General features: G+C 49.2%; 1 protein-coding gene and 1 long non-coding RNA gene across 4 annotated transcripts in view; one reads left to right on the plus strand and one right to left on the minus strand.

Annotated features, from left to right (window-relative positions):
- C1H19orf47 (chromosome 1 C19orf47 homolog) lies at positions 1–23,541 on the plus strand. Of its 3 annotated transcripts, none has more exons than XM_072777700.1 (10): positions 1–268; positions 2,349–2,400; positions 5,963–6,050; positions 6,184–6,298; positions 7,895–7,976; positions 11,953–12,090; positions 14,492–14,644; positions 16,228–16,298; positions 17,928–18,276; positions 18,902–23,541. In XM_072777700.1, the coding sequence occupies exons 1-10, from the start codon at positions 230–232 to the stop codon at positions 18,997–18,999; spliced, it is 1,185 nt and encodes a 394-aa protein (XP_072633801.1). In that variant the 5' UTR covers positions 1–229; the 3' UTR covers positions 19,000–23,541. The 3 variants fall into 3 exon arrangements, with proteins under 3 accessions (XP_072633801.1, XP_072633803.1, XP_072633800.1); XM_072777702.1 differs by having other exon boundaries at positions 12–268; positions 14,495–14,644; XM_072777699.1 differs by having other exon boundaries at positions 12–268; positions 17,928–23,541.
- The window catches only part of LOC140605600 (uncharacterized), an 11,083-nt gene continuing 8,477 nt past the window's right edge, over positions 23,282–25,887 (minus strand). Inside the window, exon 3 of the long non-coding RNA XR_012008227.1 lies at positions 23,282–25,838. This is a non-coding gene — a long non-coding RNA (uncharacterized lncRNA). The remainder of the gene's footprint in view (positions 25,839–25,887) is intronic.

The following is a 25,887-nucleotide window of genomic DNA, read 5'->3' on the forward strand; positions in this document are numbered from 1 at the left end:
TCTAGTGGCATTGTTTTTGTCCAGTGGCAAAATCCAGAAGGGAAAGTAGATCTTGGGAGTCAAGTATGGGGCAGAGTGATGTCCAGGGTCATGTTCATCAATAAGAGATGCAACAGAAGACCGAGAAGGTTAGGGTGAAACCCAGCTGGAGGCAGAGGGCACAGTCTCACATCTGGGGACTGGGAAAGCTTCATAAAGTGGGTGACAACCAAAGAGAGTGAAGGAGAGTATGTCAGGAGGACAGGAAGAGAAAGCGTTCCAGGCACAGGTGAGCTTCTGTGGGAAAACCCATGGGTGTCGGAGGAAAGATTAAGACTAGAGGCCTAGAAGGTGAGACTAGCTTCCAGACTGTTAGAGTACATGGGCACTGCCTCAGGTGCTCCATGCATAGAACCTCATCTGGCCTTAGAGCCTCCTCTGAGGGAAGTCACGTGGGTACCATCCCGATTTCCAAATGGGGACCCCAGGCCCGACTGGTGAAGTAACTTGCCGAGACCATGCAGCTGTTAAGTGGTAGAGCCAGATTTGAACCCTGCAGTCTGGTTCCAGAGCCCTTACTTTCATACTATCTCTGTTGTACCGTCAGAACGGGGTCTGGGAGGGGCAGATTGTGTGTGATGGTGAACAAAAAGGGTTTTCTGCGCCCTGTGGAGGCGACGGAGGAAAGGTGAGTGAGAAGAACCAGAATCAGGGCCCAGGAGGGTGTCTGGGAGGCCCAGTCAGTTAACTGTCTGCCTTCAGCTCAGGTCGTGATCTCAGAGTCCTGGGATCAAGCCCCATGTTGGGGTTTCTCGCTCAGCAGGGAGTCTTCTTGTTCCTCTGTCCCTCCCCCCACTGTATGTGTGGGTGCACTCTCAAAATTTTAAAAGAAGGGGGGACGCCTGGATGGCTCGGTAGTTGAGCATTTGCCTTTGGCTCAGGGCGTGATCTGGGTCCCCACATAAGGCTCCCAGTGAGGAACCTGCTTCTCTCTCTGCCTGTGTCTCAACCTCTCTCTGTGTGTAGCTCATGAATAAATACATAAAAATTAAAAGAAAAAAAAAAAGAATCTGGGCCAGAGTGCGTAGCAGGGAGTAGAGTGAAGGAAGAGGGTGGAGGGCTTGGAGGAGAGGACAGGGCCACGGAAAGATGGGAGGGCTGAGTGGGCCGAGTGGTCCTGGAGGCAGACCGCAGTGAATCACCAACCAAGGAAGTTTTTCCCCTTTAGTTTCCTATTAGGGCTGCCACTAGTATTCAGAAAAAGGTGCTTGCTGGTGCTAATATGTCCCTTTTTTTTTTTAAAGACTTTATTTGGTTATTCATGAGAGACACAGAGAGAGAGAGGCAGAGACACAGGCAGAGGGAGAAGCAGGCTCCCCACGGGGATCCTCCCCATGCGAGGACCCTGGGATCATGCCCTGAGCCCAAGGCAGACGCTCAACCACTGAGCCACCCAGGCGCCCCAGTGCTAATATGTCCTTAACAGCTTTCTGGTACCTGCTTGTCTTACCTAAGTAGACATTGGTTTTGCATTTATCCTCTGAGGCCCCTTGTAATGTGGTGGCCAGCCCATCTCTCTGCCCTCAGCTACTACCTGCCTTCCCCTGTCCCTCCCCCCCGTCCCCCGTCCCCTCACTCACTGAACTGCAGTCACTCCGGCTCCGAGCCGGCCCGCACCCATGCCAGATGGCTCAGGTGGAGTGGACTTGCCGTACCTTCTCCTGGAACGCTCTTCATCTATAAACCACAGGGCTGCCTCCTTCAGGTCTCTGAATGTTGCTTTAGAGGGGTCTCCCCTTTCACCCAGTTTGGAATCACAACCCCTCCCTCCCTTGTCAGGCCCTCCCTGTTTTCTGCATGAACCAAAGGCTTTGTGACTCACTGTATCCTTATCTGTTTGCTTGTTTATTCTCTGTTGTCCCCTTTCCCCTGTCTCCACCTAGATGTCACACTCTGTATTTTTGTTCACATCAGTATCTTTAGCTCCTAGAATAGTGCCTCGCACATCCCAGGTTGTCAGTAAATAGTTTGTGAATGGATGGCTGATGGGTATTTATGATTAAGTGAGCAGCGGTGTCTTTTTTTTTCTCTCACTCTCTTCCTCTTCCAGCCAGAAACCTGTTGAGGTGTGTGGGAATGGAGCTGTGGACATTTGGTGTCCCTGCGCCTTGTCCCAGGCGGCAGTGATAGTTGTGGTGGCAGCTCTGTCCCAGGCTGACTTCCTGCCAGCTGTTCAGGCTATTCCTGGGCTGTGAGCCCCCAGCCCAGGAACTCTCCTCTGGCCGCAGACAGGCAGGCAGCGAGGGAGGGACGTACACTCAACAGCCTGTGGCAACTCATGGGCCGTCTCCTCTTGTTCTCTCTTCCAGGCTCCCGGGAGCAGCACCAGGGCAGGGGAGACAATGGTCTCAGTGACTATGGGTGAGTCTCTGGCCTTCTCTGTGGGGCTCCCTCTCCCCACTACCCTTTCTCAGGTCTGACCTTGGTGAGGGGAAACGAGGTGGGGGAGGAGGGCCTGGTCACTGGCAGGAACAGCTGTACTCTGAGGAACGTGGAGGCGGGGCCATGGCCTGCCTAGGGCCTGTCCACTCTGGATCTTGGCCTCCTGACAGCATAGTCTAGCCCTAAAGAACTTATGATATGAAGTCCAGCAGAGCCTTAGTTTTCTCACCTGTAAAACGGAGATACTAACAGTCCCTACGTCCTGGGATGTCATAAGGATTAAGGAGGTTATTGCATGTCAAACCTTGGGCATAGTTCTTGACAAATATTAGCTGTCAGTATTCTCATAGGCCTCATCACTATATTGTCTTTAAGCTCTGTATTTTGGGATTGCCAAAGCACAGAGGTTATAAGTGGGTAGCTCGTAAGTTTTTTGAGATTTGTACATATAGAGAAGTACATAAAACATCTTTGTGGGTCCTAAGAGCAATTCAAAAGCAAACGTCAGAATACATCTTTTATGATTCCATTTATATAAAGCACAAAAACAGGCAAAACCAATCCATGCTGTCGGAAGGTGGTGGTCACCCTTGAGAAACAGAGAGATGTCACTCCATAGGGAATGTGTTAGGGGAAGGTGGTTTCTGGGATGTTGGAAATGTTTTATTTCTTGATCTGGGTGCCAGTTGCACATGTGTGTTGGTTTATGAAAGCTATCAACTTATGTGTGCTTTTGTACGTGTGCACGTTAGAGTTCAATACAAAGGTTTTTTTAAAAAAAGCAACCCTTCCCCTCCAACCATCCTGATATTGCCAGCTTCCCCAAGGGCCCACCTGTTCACAGATCACAGCCCCCTCCCTCCTCCAGATGGAGGAAACCATTATCTTTGTGATCATTGCTCCTTGCCTTTTAAAATTGTACCACCATTGAGAATATTCCTATGCTGTGGACTTTGGTTTTGTTTTTTTTTGTTTGTTTTTTTTTTTAATTTTTTTTAATTTTTATTTATTTATGATAGTCACAGAGAGAGAGAGAGGCAGAGACACAGGCAGAGGGAGAAGCAGGCTCCATGCACCGGGAGCCCGATGTGGGACTCGATCCCAGGTCTCCAGGATCGCACCCTGGGCCAAAGGCAGGAGCCAAACCGCTGCACCACCCAGGGATCCCCATGGACTTTGGTTTTGAACTTAAGTGAACAAAATCATGCCTTGTGTTCTTTTGCAAGTGGCTTCTTTTGCTCCACATAACGGCCGGGAATCCTCCCCGTTGCTGCGAGTAGCTGTAGTTCTTTCCTTTGAGCTGCTGTGTAGTATTTACTGCGTGAGTGACCACCGTTTGTTTATCTGCTTCTGTCAGTGGAGACATTGTTTCTGGGCTGGGGTTGTTACAGACAAGCTGCTGTGAATGTACCAGTGCGTCTCCTGCTGTGGTACGACACACGTTGTTGCCCCTCTTATTATTTCTGGAATGGGGGTGCTTATGACCCATTTACTTGGCAACATATTTTCCTCTTTAGTAGGACATGAAATGATGGCAAGGGCCCGATCTGGGGACATTTGCAGTTCCCCAGCTTTGCTTCTGGCAGCTAGCTGGCCCCAAACTGTGTGGCACCTTTTTCCTCCTTAGTAACAGTTTGATTGAGATATAGATCACATCTTATACAATTCGCCTGTTTAAAGTATACTGTTCAATAGCTTTTGTATTCTGCGTTCAGAGTCCTGTAACCATCAGCAGACCCAATTTCAAAACCTTTTTGTCAATCCCCCTAAAGCCCTCATACCCATTAACTAATAGCCATTCTCTTTTCCCTGCCAGCCCCTAGTAACCACTAATCTACTTTGTCTCTGTAGATCTCTATAGATGTTTACCTGTTCTGGACATTTCATATAAATGGAATCATTATGTTTTTTTTTTTTTTTAATTTTTATTCATGAGAGATGCAGAGGGAGAGGCAGAGACACAGGCAGAGGGAGAAGCAGGCTCCCTGTGGGGAGCCTGTTGCGGAACTCAATCCCAGGACCTCAGGATCACGCCCTGAGCCAAAGGCAGATGCTCAGCCCCTGAGCCACCCAGGCATCCCTGGTTCTTTTGGATAGACGAAGTTGCTTGCTATTGAGTAATAGGACCCAGAGCCCCATGCCTGGGCAGGTCAATAGTGCCTGAGTAAGGCAGAAAAAGGCCCCCCTGTCCTCTGGGCTGGTGGAAGAAGTCCTGAGGGCATGAGCTCCTCACCTGCCTCAGTCCTGGGGAGATGGGCCTGTTGGCAGAAGGATGGCCCCTGGGCCTGCGCCTGAGTCCTGAAGTCACCTAGACCAGAGTCTCTTCTCCCACTCTGAGCCTCAGTTGTCTTATAAGCAAAATGGGCACGGCAGTAACAAATTTCTTGTTTTGATTGTTGGGTGTAGCGTTATATACAACGAGAAAGAAAAAAGTTTTGCTCGTTAAACCACAGCATACCATTGATTGTGACATGGCTCTTAGTTTCAGAGATGCTAAAATGTGAAAAAAAAAAGTTCTTGGAATTAGTGATCTTACCTAACACCCATTGGCCAGACCAGGTTCAGTTTAAAGGTCACACCCAAGAGGCCAACAGAGACGTTTATAAACAATAAAAGCTTTGTGGATGGGTGTCTCCATGGTCTTGGCCTTGGCTTTGGTAGTGGAGGCAGAATAATAATAAGAATAGCAGCCGCTTCTATGAGTGGAGTGGAGGTTGTCGCCAGGACCAGGTGTCACTCAAAGTCCTTTATCTCTTACTGAATCTGCACAGTGATCCAGGGATATGGGCATTATCACTAGAATGTGAGCTCGATGAGGGAAGGGACATTGTCTTGTGTCTGCTATCCCTTTTGCCTAGCAAGAGACTTAGCCTGTGCCAAATACTCGGTAAATACTTACCGAGTGTATTATCCTAAGTTTACAGATGAGGAGACTGAGACACCAAGAGTTAACTTCCCATAATCCCTTAGCCAGGAAGTGGCAGAGTCAGAATTTGAACCCAAGCACCAAAGCCTATGGGGTTTGCTGCTGCTGTGGTGAGGAGAGGGCTTGTTGATGCTCACAGGCTGGCTCTGTGTCCCTTCTTTCCGTTCACCTGCGGATCCTGTCACCCTCGGGAGCTGGGCCTGCTGATCAGGACCAGGCTGGAGAACCCAGAATCCTGGCTCCCTGAAATTGGGCATTGGCCAAGTGTGGGGATGATCATAGTGGCTCATGGCCCAGGGCAGGGCAGAGCTGTAAGAAGGGCTGTACAGAAGCACATGAGCTTGGGAACTCTGCTTCGTGTTAGCAGTGTGGCCTGAGGCCAGTTGCCCAACCTCCCCCTGCCTCAGTCTCATTGGCAGAGTGAGGGAGTCGTAGTGCTGCCTCACTCCTCACAGGGTTGTGGGCGGGCTTGGGTCCACTGTAAGTGTAGAGCGCTCAGCCGGGGCCTGGCATGCCAAGAGCATTTAATTTGTGGGAGCCATTGCTGTTAATGGTTTTGTGGCTGCTCTTCTCTGGAGAGAATAATGGGAATAATGAGCCTTGTCTACCCCCCAGCCACTTCCGAGTGGATCCAGTTCTTTAAGGAAGCCGGCATTCCTCCGGGACCTGCTGTCAATTACGCCGTGATGTTCGTGGATAATAGGTAAGGGGGCCGAGGGGACAGAGCTGGCCTTGGAGAGAGGAGGGGAGAGTTGGGAGAGGTGAGGGGAGAAGAGAGCTGGCTGGCCCATCTATCATAGCCCACTTGTGGTCTCACAGCTGACCCTCCCCTGCAGGATCCAGAAGAGCATGCTGCTGGATCTCAACAAAGAGATCATGAATGAGCTGGGTGTGACTGTGGTGGGGGACATCATTGCCATCCTCAAACATGCCAAGGTGGTGCACCGCCAGGTGGGTGCTCTGCCCAACCCCTTGGTCCCTGGGTTTCGGGTGCAGTGGAAGGGCAGTAGCAGAGCCAGCAGGAGGCTTAGAAGCAAAGGTGGGCAGACCTGAGTTCCAAGGCTGGTTGTACCATTTGCTGTGTGACATTGGACATGTTGCCCAACCTCTCTGAGCCTTAGAATAGGCTCAGAATGCAGATAGGTAGACCTATCTTGTGAGGTGGTTGTATTAAGTTAAATAAAGCTCCAGTACAGTGTAAATAGTGGGGCCTCAGTAAAGGCTCTCTATTGTCATTACTAGTTCTCATCTTCCTCCTGATGATTGTCATTAGCAGGACTCTTCTCTGTCCCCAGAACAGGAGCTCACCCTGTGGGACTCTATTGGTCACTTGGCCAACAACATGGTCATTTCATTCTTGGCCCCTCCACTTATGGTGACCTTAGACTAGTGATCTTGACCTCCCCGAATCTCTCTGAAACAGGCTTTTCACATTCCATCGCTGTGTAGGATAGCTATGGTCACCTACCAGATAGTGTATGCAGCACCGAGCACCAGACCTGGGATGAAGAACTCATTGAATTTTGATAGCTGCCACTTACCAGGTGCTTACCATAGCCTACCAGGCTCTGTCTCCATTCTTTATACACTTTTTTAAAGATTTTATTTATTTATTTATGAGAGACACAGAGAGGCAGAGACACAGGAAGAGTTGGAGAAGCAAACTCCCTGCAAAGAGCCTGATGTGGAACTCGATCCCGGACTCTGGGATCATGCCCTGAGCTGAAGGCAGACACTCGACCGCTGAGCCACTCACGCGTCCCCCTTTATACATTTTAAACTCATTTATTGCCCACTCCACTTAACTGAGAAGGAAGCTTGCCTCAGAGCTGTGCTGTCAGACTCTTCATGTTACTAAATGCTGGCTGCTTCCCCCACCCTGGGACCAGCCTTCATGTCTGTCATCCAGCCAGGACCCCACAGTGAGGGCTCTCCCAAGCCAGGGGCATTCCCTGAGTTATCACAAATAAGGTCACTGAGCAAAGCTTTTTTTTCCCTTTAAACTTTTAAATTTGGGAACAATTTTAGGTTTACAGGAAAGTTCCACCAACAGTACGGAAAGTTTCTGTATCTCCTTCACCTAGTTTCCCCTAATGTTAGCATCATACGTAGTCATGATACATTTGTCAAAACTAAGAAATGAACATTAGCACAGTACCACTACCTAAACTACAGACCACTTGGATTTTATCAGTGTTTCCTCTGATGTCGTCTCTTTGTTCCATGATACCACAGTGCATTTATTTATGTCTCCTTAGACTTCCTTGCTCTCTGTTAATTTGTGACAGTTCCATAGTCCTCTCACATGCTTGATGACCTTGACAGTTTTGAAGCGTACTGGTCAGGTGTTTTGTAGAATGTCTCCCAGTTTGTGTTTGATGCTTACTCATAGTTAGGAGTTAAATGTTCTGAAATCTCTTCTCTAGTAGCTCAGGCTCTGATCCCCTCAGTGTTACTCAGATTTCTATTCCTCTGCTTCGTGCCCTTGTCCCTGTGGTAATCCAGACACCTGTTTGGGTTTTTTTTTTTTTTTTTTCTTTTTAATAGGACATGTGCAAAGCTGCCACTGAGTCAGTGCCCTGCAGCCCCAGCCCCCTCCCAGGCGAGATTCGCCGAGGTGCCTCTAGTGGTGAGTCCCACCTACCCCGGATTCCTTCCCTTTATTCACATGGTTTAGCTGTGAAGGGGACACTTCTGGAGTCTGCAGAGGTGAAACCAAGCCATCTGAGGTTCTCTCAGGGAAAAATAGCCTGGGTAGTGGGTGGCTGTATGTGCAGTCGATTTTCATTGGTGGCAGTTCTGTTCTGTAAAGTCACTTCAAACACTGAATTAGCAAATACTGAGTCATTGCTTCGGGAGGAAATACAAGGTTAGGTTCCTGCGGGCCTCTGATTACAACGTTTTTGTCAACTGATCAATGCAGTCCTTATATGTTTCTGCTTAGACATTTTATTTGCTATATATTGTGGACGGGTTAACACTGAGCTCACGACCAGCAAGCACTATCACTCATGCCTGGACGAAGCGAATCTAACACATATATTTTCTTCATCAGGCACATCATTTGAGAATACCAGAAAGCACTTTGTCACTATGCTTGGGGGCCATTTTAAACAGCAAAATCACTAGCAAAAAGCACAAAAATGTAAACTAGACTGAAATGAAATGACATGAAATAGACTGCCAGAAGGCTACTTGCTTACCGTGTGTGAAGTGAAACAAGAAAGCAGAGCGTCACCTTGTTTGACTTCAGTGAGGGAATGCGTTGGGTGATAGGTTTTTCACTGTTCAGTGTATGGCTGTGAATGACCACAAAAGCACCACAGGTATTGGTTTGGAGTTACAAATCAATTTTATTTATTTATTTAAAAAATTTTTAAAGGTTTATTTTTTATTTATTTCTGATATACATAGAGAGAGAGAGAGGCAGAGACATAGGCAGAGGGAGAAGCAGGCTCCATGCAGGGAGCCGACATGGGACTCGACCCCGGGACTCCAGGATCGCACCCCGGGCCAAAGGCAGGCACGAAACCGCTGAGCCATCCAGGGATCCCCTACAAATCAATTTTAGTGAATAGGTGAATTTGTAAATAGGGAATCCGTGAATGATGTGAATAGACTGTATTTATACATTTAGTTTTTTTCAGCAGTGTGATACCTTTTTTAAGAAAAATAAACTTAAAAAAATTAATGTGCATATTAACCTTTGCTGCTTAACAAGCCCCAAAACTGGTTTAAAGCACAGACTTATTTCTTATGATTTTATGACATGGCTGGTCAGTTCTGCTCCAGGCCAGCTCATTTGATCACAGTGGTTACCTAGCAGCTTAGTTGAGGTTGGGTGATCTAGCATAGTCTCACATCTGATGGTTGGCTTGCTGTCATCTGTAACTGGGCCACATGTTGCCCGTTTTCCAGCAGGTGAGCCTGGGCTTGTCCATACAATGCTGATTGCAGGGTTCCCCAGAGCAGCACTAGAGGGCAGGCCCCAGTGTGCAAAGCTTGTATAATACTTGCTCTTACCCCATTGGCCAAAGCCAGTCACATGGCTAGGCCCAGTGTGGGTGTGGGCAGTGCCCACCCAAGACATGGACAAAGGGAGGCTGAATAAATTGGAGTTCTTTTCTGCAACAGTCTGCTTGAACTTATGCACGGGAAAGCATTCTGATCATGAAGGTACAGCCGAATCACTTTCCACAGGTGCAGTAGCCATGTGGTCAGCAGCATCCAAATACAGGAACAGAAGCCTGACCAGTGTCATTACCCCTTCTCCAGGGCACCCATTACTCTGATCTGTAACAGCAGGGATGATCTATTTTTGTTAGTCTTTTTGCTAGTCTGTCAAGTGTACATAAGTGAAGTCAGGTAGTATGTATTTTTTTTAAGATTTTATTTATTTATGATAGACATTGAGAGAGAGAGAGAGAGACAGAGAGAAGCACAGACACAGGCAGAGGGAGAAGCAGGCTCCACGCAGGGAGCCTGACGTGGGATTCGATCCTGGATCTCCAGGATCATGCTCTGGGCTGAAGGTGGCGCTAAACCACTGAGCTACCTGGGCTGTCCCATTTAAAACAAATTAAAAAAAAGTAAACTAAAAAATACTAGTGGAGAAAATAGGCAATTAGGAGGAATAGGGGAAACAAGCAAAGAGGGAAAGGCAGTGGGGAAGAATGTTCTAGAACAGCATTCTTGGTACATTCACCTGTATTCACTTTATAATATACACTTTTGAGCATGCATGTCTATATGTGTGTGTGTCTGACATCTGACTGCAGCTTAGATTCATTGGGGCAAAGACAAAGTTGTTTTTCTTCCATCCAAATAGCGCTTGCCTGTCGTAATTAAACATCACATCCCTTATCCCTTTCAAGTAAGACATTTCCTTCAGGATACTCTGCAAGAGGCAGGGCCTCTCAACCGCTTACCTTTTTTTTTTTTTAATTTTTTTTTTTAATTTTTTTATTTATTTATGATAGTCACAGAGAGAGAGAGAGAGAGAGAGGCAGAGACACAGGCAGAGGGAGAAGCAGGCTCCATGCACCAGGAGCCCGATGTGGGATTCGATCCCGGATCTCCAGGATCGCGCCCTGGGCCAAAGGCAGGCGCCAAACCGCTGCGCCACCCAGGGATCCCAACCGCTTACTTTTTATAGCAGAGCATCTCAATCATCCCAGGACAGCTTGCCAGAAGGCCACCCCATCTGGCTTCAGAGCTGTCTATAGAAAAGTCTTGGGAAAATTGTAGAAGGGTATATAACGGTCATTACCAGGGGAGTAAACAGGGCTGAAAACTGACCTGTTTTTCTTGGTGGAGTGAGGGAAGAGTCAATCCCTGGACTTCTGAGTGCCAGGAAGGTTCCAGTTCTTAACCAGGGTAGTGGGTATAAGGGAATTCACTTTTTGTTAAGTGGTCTGTGCGGGTTTGATGTGTTTTTCTGTATATTATAGTTATAATTTAAAAAACCAACCAAGCAATATATAATTATAACACTGCATTGAGGGTTATTATGGGGGACTTAGGTTTTGAGAAAGAGCACATAGCAGAAAAAGGGAAGACTTTTGGGAGTAGGTAGGATGGAATGCCAAAATTTGAAAGCCATTGGTGGTAGGGGTGGGGATCTCTAGGACTGGGGAATAAGCAGGGGCAGCATGAAACTCTTTCCAACAAGCTTTTGAAACTTGGGCCCTAAACCAGCTCTACTGCACTAGAGACAAGACCCGTGTCCTTCCCACTCTGGGGTTGGCCCTCTAGTCTGTGTGCTGTAGCTCCCACCTGGTATCCTGGGATCTCTCCTTCTACTCTGCAGAACACAGGGGCTGCCAGAGACTACCCCCACTCCCATCCCTCATCCCCAGACGGATGTCACTGTTTGTCTTCCCGTAGCCCAACTGAGAATAGACTCACTGTATCTGAGGGCCTGTCTGAGGGACCCCCCTCCCAGAGTCCCTATTTCCTCATGTATAAAATTGCAGTAGATCCCATTCTGGTAGGGATGTTGGGATTTTCTGTGATAGTATTCATTTTTTCCAGTAGATGTTTTTGAGGACCTGTGAAGCACCAGAAACTGTTGCAGGAACTGGGGATACAGAAATAAACAGGCATCGTCTCTTCGTGGGAGAGTTCACCAATAGACAAATCCGTGTAATTTGATGTCAAGCAGTAATTAGGGTTATGAGGCAAAAGCAAGCCAAGCATAGGGTCAGTTTGGTAGAGCTTGGTGGAATGATATGGGAAGCTTTCTCTGAGGAGGTGCCATCTGAGAGGAGACCTAGTAAAGAGCTAGAGCAAGGCGGTTCGTACTCGGGGAACTGTATGCCAGGTAGAGGGAACAGCATGTGCTATGAAGAGGTGCATGCTTGCTGGGTGAGGTGTGATAGGAACCAGTCCTTGGTCTAGGACCTCAGGAAAGGCCCCCAAGCAGCAAGAGGTGGGCTAGCTCCTTGTTAGACTGGCCCACCCCCAAGCATCCCCATCATGTCAGTACAGTCACAGAGTGACTCCAGCTGTCCTTTCCCCATTCAGTCCCAAAGCTTGCCTTCTTTGTCCTGGCCTCCATCCCAGGGCCCCTGGCACAACTGGACTCCCCCCTTTTCTCCCCACAGCTGCCTCTCGAATGATCGCCAACAGCCTAAACCGTGATTCCCCACCTGGCACTCCCCCCAGGCGACCAGACACCAGCACCTCCAAGATCTCGGTCACTGTGTCCAACAAGATGGCAGCGAAGAGTGCCAAGGCTGCTGGTGAGGGGACTTGGGCAGATGGTGGGAGGGGCTGGAGTGGGTGTGGGTCAGCAGATGGTATTTGGAGGTCAGGCTCCCGTTGCATGGTACTTTGAAGACCACAGGTTGTCCAGAGCATCTGGACTTGGCCAAGCCCCTGCACCTCCGTAGGCCTTGCTTTCCCAGTCTGTAGAATGAGCAGAGTGCAGATGCAGTGAGGCTCTCAGTGGTTGGTTCAGTCTTTTTAGGTTTTTTGTTTATTTTTTCATTGTGGAAGGAACACTTTTTTTTTTTTTTTAAGATTTTATTCACCCGTTTGATAGAGTACACAAGCAGGGGGAGGGACAGAGGTAGAGGGAGAAGCAGGCTCCCTGCTCAGCAATATGGGGTTCAATTCCAGGATCCTGGGATCATGACTTGAGCTGAAGGCAGACACCCAACCAACTGAGCCACCCAGGTGCCCCATGTGGGAGGAACACCTGATGTGACATTACTCTTTTCTTTTCTTTTCTTTTCTTTTCTTTTCTTTTCTTTTCTTTTCTTTTCTTTCTTTTCTTTTCTTTTCTTTTCTTTTCTTTCTTTTTCTTTTTTTTTTTTTAAGATTATATTTATTCATGAGAGACACAGAGAGAGAGGCAGAGACATAGGCAGGGGGAGAAGCAGGCTCCATGCAGGAAGCCCTATGTGGGACCGATCCTGGGACCCCAGGATCACGCCCTGAGCCAAAGACAGATGCTCAACCGCTGAGCCACCCAGGCGTCCCCACATTACCCTTTTCATAAAGTCTCAAGTGTACAGTACGGTGCTGTGGACTACAGGTGGCTCAGTCTCTTTTCACAGATGTTCACCAAGGCCTGCACTGGTGCCAGGCCTTGTGCTTGATGCAGGAGTCAGAGGTCAAGAAGCTACCACTTCCTCTCAGCAACCAGGAGGATCCTCTCACTTTGGGCTAGAACTCTCCAGGGCTTCCCATTGTCCCAGTGATGAAGTCCTCTTCCCACAAGGCCTTATAGGCTTTGCATGTTGTGAATCCATCTCCTGTGTCTCTTCTGCTGGCTCCCTCTGTCGGGTCCCTTCCAGGCTCCTTCCTGTTGTGGGCCTTTGCCCTCATGTTCCCTTCCCCCAGCACACTCTTCCTCTACATACTTTTCCACGCTTGACCTCTGTTCCTCTTCCAGATCTCAGCTTGAAAGCTGGGAATAGGACTTCAGCCTTCGAGCTTCTAAGCTCTCCTTCTGTCTGCTCCACTGTCGTGACTTTGTTGGACCCACCCCCACAGCAAAGATCTTGACACAAGTGGAAACTGAGGCCAGGGAGCGGACTTGGTTATTCTGATGCCCAGCCCCATCACTCCCTCCTTGTCCAGCTCTACCACATGTACTCCTTTTTCCGTGTGTGTTTAGAAGTGCCTCATCTCCATCACTGGACTTTTTGATTTGTGTGTCATGAGCAAGAAAATTAAAATTAATTTCTAAAGAATTGAAAAGACGATGGGCCTGGGAGTGACCAGCTCAAATGTGTTGAAGGGATTCTTCCTCTTTTTTTTTAATCTAATTGAGGTAGGGCACCTGGGTGGCTCAGTCAGTTAAGCGTCTGCCTCTGGTTCAAGTCATGATCCCAGAGTCTTGGGATTGAGCCTCATGTCTGGCTCTCTACTCAGCGGGGAGCCTGCTTCTCCCTTTCCCTTTGCCTGCCACTCTGCCTGCTTGTGCTCTCTCTGTCTCTTTCTCTCTCTCTTTGTCAAATAAAATCTTAAAAAAAAAGCAAATCTAATTGAGGTATAATTTACTTATGTACAATGCACAAATTGTAAGTATACAGCTTGATTAATTTATTTTTTAAAACTTTTAAAAATGATTTTATTTATTTGAGAGAGTGAGAGAGAGCATGAGAGGGGAGAGGGTCAGAGGGAGAAGCAGACTCCTCACTGAGCAGGGAGCCTGATGCAGGGGCTCAATCATGGGACTCCAGGATCATGACTGGAGCCAAAGGCAGATAGATGCCTGCCTAACTGACTGAGCCACCCAGGCGCCCCCAGTTTGATTACTTTAAAAAATGATTATACCCGTGAAACCACTACTGGCTGGAGCTCTTAAGCTTTTCCATCACCCAGCAGTTTCTCCTTCTGAGGGGATTCCAGCTGGGCTGGGAGGTCAGCCTGCTTGGGGTAGGGACAGAGCCACAGAGAGCCTAGGGATGCCCGGCACCCCATGGGGATTCTGAGCTCCATCAACAGCCCTGTTGTGCCCAACCTCTGAATGTCTCTGTGGTTCAGAGTCAGCAGTGGTTGGGAAGATAAGGGATTCCAGTCATTTGAACGTATGGAGATAAAGGGCACATCTGTGCCCTTTGCAGGGTGTCCAGCCCCCAACCCAGGAGAATATTCCATCCCAGAAGATGCTCACTACCTGCTCCTCCATAGCAGCCCTGGCCCGCCGGGAGGAGGAGAGCCTGGCTGTTCCCACCAAGCGGCGCCGGGTCACTGCTGAGATGGAGGGGAAGTACATCATCAACATGCCTAAAGGTACCACCCCCCGGACCCGCAAGATCCTGGAGCAGCAGCAAGCAGCGAAAGGTATCGGCCATGTTGGCATAGAGACTACATTTCCCTTTTGTTGCATTGTATGGGGTTGGTCACGCCCTACAGGCACTGGCCCTGAATCAGGCTCTAGCGAAATCCAGGGGGCCTTGGCCAAGTGGACAGTGTTGGTGGCCATAGAGGAGGAGGACACATACCGACCTCCACCCTGTCATCCTACAGTTAGTGGAGCAGGGTTCCTAAATGCCTCAGCTGGCACCCTTTCCCCAAGGGCAGGGGCTTGGACTCCATGATTGCCTGCTTGTAAAGTGGTGGCTGTGCCTGGCTGAGGGCAGGTCCCCAAAATGTGGGAACCATCATTATGAGCCAGAGATTCAGTCCATAGCTGGGGTTTTTATCTGGTAGTACAGAAATGGTCTTCCTTCCTTGCAGTGTTCCTTTGAGAATATTCTATGTGTCTTCTTGGAAGAACATTCATATGGTGCAGAAGAATATTTAGTACCAACTGACTGTCCCCTCAATCCCATATCCCACACCATTGTTAACCTTTCCAGACCAGCATCTGTGAACTTGTATGCATGTATTTGTATATAGACCCATACAGGTGTTTTTTAAAAATCACAAATAGCATCATCTTGTAGGTATTGTTCTATAAGTTTATTTTTGGAATTTTTTTTTTTTTTGGTGGGGGTAGAGAGAGAGAGAGCAGAGCAGGGACTGGGGAGGACAGGTGGAAGAGGGAAGATGGAGAGGGAGAAGCAGACTCTGCTAAGCAAGGAGCCTGGTATCAGGGCTTGATCCCAGGACCCTGAGGTCATGACCTGAGCTGAAGGCAGACACTTAACTGACTGAGCCATTCAGGCACCCCTTTCTAGAACTTTTTATTGAGCTCTCTTTCACCACAATACATGTGGATCTGCTTTCACATTTTTTATTATTTAAGATTTTATTTATTTATTTGAGAGGGAGAACTAGCGTGCCTCTGCAGGAGCAGTGGGGAGGGGCAGAGGGAGAGGGAGAAGCTGGCTTCTGGCTGAGCAGGGAGCCCGACTCAGGGCTCCATCTCAGGACCCTGAGATCATGACCTGAGCCAAAGGCAGACCCTTAAGCAACTGGGTCACCCAGGTGCCCCATGTTTTCATATTTTTTGTTTTGTTTTGTTTTCATATTTTTTAATGGTCATTTAATATTTGCATTGTATTTACATATCATGGTTTAGTAAACATTCTATCAATGGCTATTTGGGTTGGGATTTAGGGAGAGGACTTATCACCAGTCCACAGACTCTCAGGCCCATGATCCAAAAAAGAGTGAAGGGAACAAGGAGGGATTAAGAGCCTTTTCCGCACACACATTTTGCAAACTTGTACAGTCTCGAGGAGCCCAAGGGTCAATTTTAGTAGCTCCTTCCCACATTTAGTACTAGCCAGAGATGTGTGGGTCAGATCTGTGTTAGCCAAGGTGTAGACACAGAGTCTGTGCCTGCCTGGACCAGAGCTGCCCGGGCCTGGGCTAGCCATGTCTCCCCTCCCTTGTCTGCACAATGCATGGTGCTCGGCCAGGCCTCGGCTCCACGCACTGCTCAGCAGGTGCTGGCTGAGGGCTCACTTCCCTCCCAGGTCTCCAGAGGACATCCGTGTTTGACCGGCTCGGCGCTGAGACCAAGGCAGACACAACAACAGGGAATAAAGTGAGTTGGAAATGGGGGACCCACCTGAGGTTCTCTACTCTGTCTTCCTGAGGGTGTGGATCCTGCCTCTGACCCCTCATACTCCCTGTGCCCCATCCGCATTAACTGCCTCAGTTCCCTTCTTTGCACCTCGGCAACCTCTCTCTCGATTTCCAGCCCCTGGGGTCGGGCCAACTCCCGCATGCCGCCCTCGGGCCTCTCCCATCTCCATGTCCCAGACTGGCCTCAGCATCTTCCCCTAAAGGGACTCCTGTCCTGAGCCCTGTCTCAGGGATGCCCCAGTGCCCTCATTCCAGGCAGGCTCCGATGATGGCTCCATCTGGTTTCCCTGTCTGTCACCTCTCCCCGTCTCCTAACTGGTCTCTGCAGCTCCTGTGAACCCCCTCCCCTATGGCAGCAGTGTGTGCCCACCCATAGGACAGGCCATCCCCCCACCCCCCCATCAGACGATTTTCACCGTGGCCAGGGTGAACACCACCCTCCTTGCCTTGGCCTGCAGCCCAAGTCCTGCCTGCCCAGCGTGAATCCAGGTAGCTCTGCCACTCCCTGGCTGCATGGCCTTGGCCGAGTCACTTAAGCAGCTTGTACCTCAGTTTCCTTATTTGTCTAGTTCCCACTTCCTGCGGTGGTCATGAGGATTAAGTGGGATATACCTGCACAGTGCTGGGGACGTCATCCAGTGCATGGTAGGCACGCTTTAAATGTTGCTTTGATCAGCTGCACCGGAGCTCCCCAGCTGCATTTCCTGCCTCTCTATCCCTTGCTCCCAGGGCTCACCCAACTTTTTTCTTACTTCCTAGAATCTTAACATGATAATAACACTTGGGATCATGTGGCTTGACGATACTGCCATGTAAAGAGCATAGTACAGAGCTAATGCTCCATGCATGTGATTCCTGCCTCGAGGGCTTGGCCCTTGCCCTTTTCTCTGCCATTCATCCTCGAGGACCTGCCTTAAACTCAGCACCTCGGAATAGGCATCACTGTACTCCCAGAGGAGGTGTGGCTTCCTTGGCTGCCGCTTGCCAGCACTCCCATCTCTGCCAGAGAACACAGGACGGTCATAATTAGGGAGTTGTTTGTGTCGTTTCTGATGTCGGTCTGTCTCCCCCACTGGACTGTGAGCCCCCTGAGGGCAGGCCAGGGCTTTCATAGTTGCCGCTGTGTCCCCAGCACCAGCCTGCACAGTGCCCTGGGGCAGTTGGGACTCAGGAAAGCTCTGTTGAGCAAAGGACCAGATTTGTCCTTTGTCTTTTGTCGTGGCCCCCTGCAGACCTTTGTAAATGGTCTTCTCCGTGTGTGTGTGTGTGTGTGTGTGTGTGTGTGTGTGTATGTGTGGTGCCCTCTCTCCTCCCATCTTTACTAGACCTGCTAGCCAAACTTTCAGATCTTATCTCAGATGTCCCTTGTCCAGGGTGTCTCTCCTGAATCTCAGCCAAGGTCAGGAGTCTCTTTTGGGCTGTGCCAGCAATCTGGACATCCCCTGTCACGGCTTTCCCCACTGTCTAGGGTGTCACCATGTCACCGTTGGGTGTTTCTCCCAGCAAGGCCGGGCACGGATGAGGCAGCTCTGCATGCATGCGTTCGAATGACTAAATGACTCACATGTCTCGTTTCTGATCCCTGCAGCCCACAGGAGTCTTTAGCCGCCTGGGGGCCACCCCAGAGATGGATGAGGATCTGGCTTGGGACAGCGACAATGACAGCAGCAGCTCTGTCCTGCAGTATGCCGGCGTTCTGAAGAAGCTGGGCCGGGGCCCAGCCAAGCCCAGTCCCCAGCCAGCACTGACTGTCAAAGCCAAGGCCACGAGCTCAGCCACAACGGCTGCCACCCCGACACTGCGGCGCCTAGCCCTTTCTTCACGCCCTGGGCTCGAGAGGAAGCCGGAGTCCCTGTCCAAAGTCAGCATCATCCAGAGACTGGGCAAAGCTGCCCTTGTGCCCGAGGCCCAGGACAGCCAGGTCACGAGCACCAAGAGTAAGTCCTTGGCCGAGGTCAAGGTCACCATTAAGAGGACTCTGGTGGGGCCCCGGGGGAGCAGCTCCAGCGAGGGCCTGGGCGCCCAGATGGACCATGCGGGCACAGTGAGCGTGTTCAAAAGACTGGGCCGCAGGACCTTCTAGCCTCTGGGCGGGGCGCAGGCCCCTCTCCAGGCCTCTGGCTCCAGCAGAGGCTCCCGTGAGGTGTGCCCAGCCAGATGACACTGCTTGTCTCCCTCAGGCATTCAAGCCAGCCCAAGCTTTCTGGGGATTCACCTCAGTTTTCCCAGTCTGAGATGGTCGTTGTGGCTTGGCCTTGCTGCTCTGGGATTTTCCTTTCTCATGTCCTCTGTTCTCTCCTCTCTATGGCCTTGGCAGGACCCACTTTTCTACCTCTCCCAGAGCCACGTGCTCGTTTCCCTCCTCTGTTCCCCTTCCTGCCCCTCAGTGGCGTCTGCTGCCTCTACCCCAGCTGCCTGGCCTCCCAGTCCCCCAGAGTCCCCCCACCTTGCCCACTTCCTGACTTCCCCTCGTCCCTCTGCCTGCCCCCCACTTTAACTTCTATGTCTCTCCCTCTCTTCATACTGTTTATTTCTCTTCTGTTTTTCTGTCCCTGTGGCAAGGCCCGACTGTCCGCTGCGTCCTGCCTGACCCTCCTGCACCTCCGGCCTCCCAGCGGCCCCCTCGTCGGCGGTGGCGTCGAGCCTGTAGAGACTGTTAGCTGCCCTCACCCCCAGGCTGGAGGGACCTCCCCAGACCCTGGGCTGCAGCAGGGAACCTCTGCTTTCCTGCCCTGGGCATCTTTCTCTCTGAAAGCTCACAGCTGGTGGTGGGCAGGGGTCCCTGGGAAGGGAGGCCGGTGCTGAGAAAGAGAGAGAGAGAGAGAGAAGAAAACAGCTGTTTTAATATATTTTTGTGACTTTCAAACTGTTTCCCTCCCCTCCTTTAGGGTGAGTCACAGGGTGGTTTTTCATACAAAGCACAAAGTAGGTGGGGGTGCCAACGAAGGGTTGGGCTCTGTTTCTGGAGGTCAGGACTCCACGGGGCCACATCTTTGGTGCAGGCCCCAAGGAAGGGAATGACGGTCATGGTCACTGTGCAGTTGGACTTCCTCTTCTCTCCCCCAGCTGTAGTGGTTCTGTCACTGTGTCCTCCCCCTCTGTATGCCTCACCTGTTTCTGCCACTCTGCCTATTGGTGGCTTTCCAAACGGCAGGCTCCCTTGTGAGGTGGTGGGTTCCTGTTGGTTAGACCATACACCTGTTTACTGCTGCACAGTCCCTGCTCTGTTCCAGGCTTGTTCAAAGAGCTGGGGATCCATTGGGAGCAAGGTAGACAAGCCCCTGCCTGCACGGCTGACCTCTGGCCAGGGAGATGGCGGTTAAAGGGTCGTGTTGTGGGAAGAACGGGAGGGAGGAGCACAAGGGGCCCAGAGCTTCTTCAGATGTTGGGGTAAGAAGGCCTTTCGGAGGAGGTGAGGTAAGGGCTGAGCTGGGAATGATGGGAAAGATCAGAAGCGGCTATGTGAGGTACAGGAGGAAAGTGTCAGGCAGAACACACAGCCAGGACAAAGGAACACGAAAGCCAGGATGGCTGGCCAGGGAGCAAGGGGCCTGCCACACAGCATGGGCTGGGGCACGTGGCTGGGCACCAGATGACCTGGGGCTTTGAGACCCACAACGAGGAATTCAGACATCTTCTGTAAGCCCTGAGAAGTTTGAGAGGGTTTAAAGCTGGCAGGTGAGGGTCTGAGTTGCCGTTTGTGAAGATGGCTTTGGTCCTTGGAGGGGATGAATTGTCGGGAGGGCAGGGGTGGAGGCAGGGAGGCAGCCATGCAGGAGCAGAGGCAGGAAAGGAAGGTGGCATGGGGTGAAGTGTGGGGAAGGAGGGGCTTCAGAGGAGCAGCGGCAGTTGGGGTGCAGTGGCAGGGAGCAGGATCACCTAGAGGGGAGATTGGGGCATCTGGCTAGAGGTGCTGTTTATGGAGGGAGGAGCCAGGGGCAGGCAGGTGCTGGGCTGCCGGGATTTGGAGTGGGGGGTACCTGCGCTGGAGTCCAGCAGCTTCAGGGAGCACTCGGGGGGGCTCTGTGTTCAAAGCCAAAGGCCTGGCGATATGAGCTGGAAAGGAGCAGAGAGACAGGAGAGGGCCCAGAAGGGAATTGGGGGCCCTTTCCCCATGTAGAGAACAGAGTTGATTCGATTAGCAGGGAGTGGCCTGGGGCTTGGGAGGCCTAAAAGCAGGTGAGGATAAGATTAGACTTCATCCTTTTTCATCTTTTTTTTTTTTTTTTAAATTGTGGTGAAGCATACATACCATTTTAGCCATCGGTAAGGATCCTGTTCAGTGGCATTCAGTACATTCCCATTGTTGCCTAATCACTACCACCATCCGTCCCCAGACCTGTGTCGTCTTCTTGAGCCCATGATCCGTTCATTTGTGGTTTCTGAGTCATGTCATGCTGGGGGGCTGCTGTGCGTCAGGTGGTATGCCAGGCACGGGGCCTGGGGTGGGAAAGGCTGGGCTTTGGGGTGAGGGACGATGGTAGGGCCCAGGCGAGGCGCACGGGGTACTACTTGAGGTCGGCCATCGAGAAGGCAGCAGATGTGGGCAGCGGTGATTGTGGAGGCTGCCCCTTCGTGGTGGTGGCACCGCAGGCAGGAGCTCACATGGATCCGCACTTTCCTTGCTGCTCTTAAACTCTTGATTTTCTTTCCCTAGTTTCCCTAGTTATTTTCTCTGGTTCCACTTCATGGGTAATTTTAGCTACTGCCAGGGTTAATAGGAAGAGTTCCGATAACTAAATTTAAGAGCGCTGGGTGATTTCTTGAGTGTGTAATGATGTGAAAACGAGGGTAGCTCACTTACCAGGAAAGACTAACGTGCATGAGGGAAATCATGTCACTGTTGCTCTTTATGGACACCCAGAGAGGAGTAAACTGCTGAAGGTGTCACCCATCTGGCAAGTGGTAAGTCAGGGAGCTGACCAGGAGCCTTGTCCCCCTAACTCCTACCCTGTGAAGGGTCAATTGCAGGTTTGAAACAAAGACATTTTGGAGAGCTGAGGACGGGGTCCTAGGATAGTGGTTTTGGATTTTCTAGACTTCTCTTGTGTGTACCTGTCTTCCCCTACTCCCCAAAGCATAAAACTTGCTGTAGGAAGTGTTTATTGCTTTGGGGTGCTGCAGGCCTTGAGAGTCCTGCCCCATCCTTCCACTGTTTGCCAGATGGACCGGACCAGATACCTTGTGTGCCTCCCAGCTGCTCCAGAACCACTGTGGCCCCGCCATTTGATTTGGCTATTCCCCCAAACCAGCCCCAACACACCATAGCTGTGTGTTATTTTTCCTCTGGTTGAATTAAATGTTCTTGAGCATAATACATTCACATGGTTCAAAACTGCAAAAGATACAAAAGGCTTTATGGTGAAAAGCTTCTTCCCAAGTCTACTGGCCTTCCAGTGCCCTCCTCAGAGGCCACCAGTATCTCCAGTTTCTCGAGTAATCCTCTCGGAAATGTGTTTATGTTTGTGTGCTTTGTGTACACACGCACCCATACATGCATATTGGCAGAGGAACATGTAGTAACACTTGTACAAGCACACGTGCATATTTACTTATTCAGTCCTTTCTAGAAGGGAATTCAGGCTGTTTCTGGTCTCTTGCTATTACAAGCAGTGCTGCAGTAGATGGCCCCGTCGCATGTGGGGTCAGCTCAGAGATCAATATGAAGAATACCAGTTCATACCAGTTCAGTGCAAATACTCATAATTGGGTCAATAGCAAATCTGAATCAGGCTCTCCCCCGAGAATGTTGACATTCTTTGGATGATTTACTCATACACTTATTGCCCCCTTCCAAAACGGACTTAAGAGCCATTGGACTCATAGTTGGAGACCACCAGAAGAAGTGGGGCAGAGAATGCTGAAAGCTGACGTGGACCACACCTTTGTGCCAGGAAGAACTACGTAAGTGCTTTGCTCAGTTGACAGACTTCCCAAGTCCTCAGGGAAAGGGCAGCAGCATGAAGGTCAGGGACTTCCTATTCTCATCTCATGAGCAGATGTGAAAGGGAGGTGCAGTGAACCTAGGGCTCCTGCCAAATCACAGAACCAGATCTGAGCCAGCCCAGGTGGCTGATTTCTGTTTGGATGGTGGTCTTGGGATGAGGTCACCGCCACTGGTAGCTCACACCAGCAGATGCAAAAGCAAGATGGGAACTTGTAATGCCTGTAGCAGGCAGCCCCACAGTCCCTTCCTCCAGTGTCACTGCCCAGTGCCCCCCAGATGGGCCAGGCATTGGGCTGCGGCCACCTCAAACCCTCTTTTCCCTCCTTCAGGAATCTGAGCTTAGTTTGATGAGTGTTGCTCCTGTACATCTGCCTTTGAAGGCCTGCTCTTCACCTGTACTGAACTTTACCTGCTTTGTGAACTCTGGGCCCTCTGCAGACTTCATCAAACAGGCACAGCCGGACCCAGCTGGCAGGTGGCGGGACTGGGTTTGATGTCAGGAAGCTGACCAGGAGTCTCGCCTTTTTACATTTTTCTTTTTTTAAGACTTTACTTTTTAGAACAGACCTCATTTGGTAGACGAGTTTTAGATCTACAGAAGAATTGAGACATACACTTTGGACAGAGCTCCTGTAGAGTCCACATTGAATTTCCCCTATTATTAACATCTTACAGTAGTGTGACTCATTTGTTACAATGAATGAACCAATATTGATTTCATGAGTATTAAGCAAAGCCCATAGTTATTCAGATTTCCTTAGCTTCTTCCTTAGTTTTAGGACCCTTTCTGTTCCACCACGTCACATTTGTGTTTTCCAAGGTATGTGTTAACACAGGGGGTTGTCAATGCCTCCTTAGGCCCCTCTTGGTTGTGGCAGTTTTTGATGACCTTGACCGTTTTGAAGAATATTGGGCAGGTCTATTAGAGATTGTCCCTCAATTGAGATTTGCCTTTCTCATCGTTATACCAGAGTTATGTGTTTTTCAGAGGAAGAGCTCAGAGGTAAATTGCCATTTTATTACATTGTGTCTAGGGTACAGAGTGCACACATGATGTATCACTATTTATGTTAACCCTGATCACTACTGTTTGCCAGGTTTCTCCACCATCAAGTTCTTCTCCCTTTCCGTACTGAACTATGAAAGGAAGTCACTCTGTGCAGCCCTCACCTAAGGAGCACGGGGCTTATGCTTCACCTCCTTAGGGGCAAAGTACCGACATGAATTATAAATAAATCTGGGAATTCTTCTGTAAGGGAGGTGTGTCTCTTTTCTCTATTAATTTATTCAATCCTTTTATTTTCAACAGTATGGACTCATGGGTACTTATTTTATGCTTTGGGTTATATAATCCAATACTACTTGATTTATTTTGTTATTCTGGCTTTGATATTTGGGGACTCTTTCAGTTGGCTCCTGTGTCCTTGGACTTATTTATTGTGTGGTGGGTATTTTTGTGTTTTTTAGTATTCCATACTTTCTGGCACTACAGATACTCCAGGCTCATCTTATATACTTCCTGCCCTGGTCCTAAAGTCAGCCATTTCTCCAAGGAGTCCCAACTTATTTTATTTAGAATGGTGACTGAGAATCGAAACCAAGATCTAGGCATGAGATGTGCTCATTGCCACTGGGGCGACAATTCCTTTTTTTTAAAAAAATGCAATCTTAATATGGAACCCCAGTGTATAAAGCATGTTTAAAATAGGAAAGTAGTATTTTTTTCCTTTTATTTTTAAATTTTTATTTATTTATGATAGTCACACAGAGAGAGAGAGAGGCAGAGACACAGGCAGAGGGAGAAGCAGGCTCCATGCACCGGGAGCCCGACGTGGGATTCGATCCCAGGTCTCCAGGATCGCGCCCTGGGCCAAAGGCAGGCCTAAACCGCTGCGCCACCCAGGGATCCCGGAAAGCAATAATTTATTAGTGTACATTTAACTGTTTATTTGGGATCAATTCATGCAAATGATAAAAAATCCAAAGGTACAAAAGGGTATATACAATAAGACTGTGTTGGGCCTAGAAGATTGGCAACACATTCAATGTCTCCAGTGTCCGGGAAGATACCAACTGACACTGCTTTAGGAGTATCAGTTGGTACCAACCGTTTTGGAATATAATTTGGTAGGTTGTAGTATAATTGAAGATGTTATACTCCCTAACCCAGCAATTACCGTCCTGGAGAAACAAACACACATACAGAGGAAGGTATAAGAGAGTTCGTAGGATCACTGTTTGTAAGAGCATTAACTTGGAAGCAACCCAAGTATCTATCAACTGGAGAATGGACACAGTGTGGCATAATTGTTTCAATTATCTAATACACAATGAACCACCCAAAACTTATCAGTTTAAATCAATAATCGTTACCTCTAATGGTTCTGGGGGGTTGACTGGGCTCAATTAGACGATGTCACTTGGGGACTCTCATGTGGTTGCAGTAAGATATTGGCTGGGGCTAGTGTCCTCTTGAAACCTTCCCCAGTTGTTTGGTGGTTAACCAATACTGGCACTTAGCTCAGACCTCAGCTTGGGCTATCAGCCAGAATGCCTACATAGGGCTTTGCCACGTGGCCTGGGCTTCCTTACGGCACCGTGGCTGGGTTCTAACAGTGCACTGCTCAAGAGAATCAGTGCTCAAGAGAATCAGGGAAAACTGTATTGCCTGTTCTAAGCTAGCATTGGAAGTCACGTTGCTTCACTTCTGCTCAGATTCGAGGCCGTAGACTCTGCCTCTCAATGATAGGAATGTCAGTGTCTCATCGGAAGAAGAGCATGGGGGATGAGAGCTTGTTTTGTGTCCATCTGGGCAAATTATACATCAATGTTGGATGTACTACATGATGTACTGGATGCGGTATATTATACATCAATGAAAGTGAACTAGCATTGCACGTATCAATACGAATAAAGCAAAACACTGAGTGTGAAAAGCAAATTGCAGAAGAATATGTGTAGTTTTAAAATATGCAAACTGTTACTACTTATTTACTTAAGAATTTAATCAATTTACTATTTAAAATATAGTAAATGTATGATATGCATAGGAATGATAAACTCCTAATGTGGGATGATGGTTCCCTCTAGGGGTGGATGGGATGGGATGCGACTGGAGAGGGCACAGAGGTTCAACAGTCTAGGAATGGTGGGGCGCCCAGCTGGGTCAGGTGGTGGAACGTGCAACTCTTGATCTCGGGGTCATGAGTTTGAGCCCCATGCTGGTGTAGAGATTTCTTAAAAATAAAATCTTAAAAAAAAAGAAAACAGAAAAAACCAGAGTATGGGAATGTTTTTTAAACCTGGGCACACAGGTGTTCATTGTATTTATTATTCTTTATACTTTTTTGGTATCTCCTAAGAATTAAAAACAACTCTCTCCGCTTCTCTGGGTCATCCAGTTTCCCTGTCCAGAGGCAGTTGGTGTTACTGGGGTGCAGGTGTCCTTCCAGAAGTATTTCCTTCACAAACATAACTGTTTTCCCACCCGGATGGTAGCATATATGGCAGTTTGGCGCTTTGCTTTTTGTGCTTAATATATCCTGTAGTTCACTGCATATAAGTACATAATGAGCTTCTTGAAAAACACACACACTTTATT

Source organism: Canis lupus, chromosome 1 (genome assembly GCF_048164855.1).
Source record: "Canis lupus baileyi chromosome 1, mCanLup2.hap1, whole genome shotgun sequence".
NCBI classification, from domain to species: domain Eukaryota; kingdom Metazoa; phylum Chordata; class Mammalia; order Carnivora; family Canidae; genus Canis; species Canis lupus.

Excerpts from the sequence above, each read along its gene's own strand:
- C1H19orf47 (XM_072777699.1), top strand. The coding sequence starts at position 230 with ATGTCAGGAGGACAGGAAGAGAAAGCGTTCCAGGCACAG. Across the intron at positions 7,977-11,952 it reads TCGCCGAGGTGCCTCTAGTG|CTGCCTCTCGAATGATCGCC; the intron begins GTGAGTCCCACC and ends TTCTCCCCACAG. Across the intron at positions 16,299-17,927 it reads ACACAACAACAGGGAATAAA|CCCACAGGAGTCTTTAGCCG; the intron begins GTGAGTTGGAAA and ends TGATCCCTGCAG.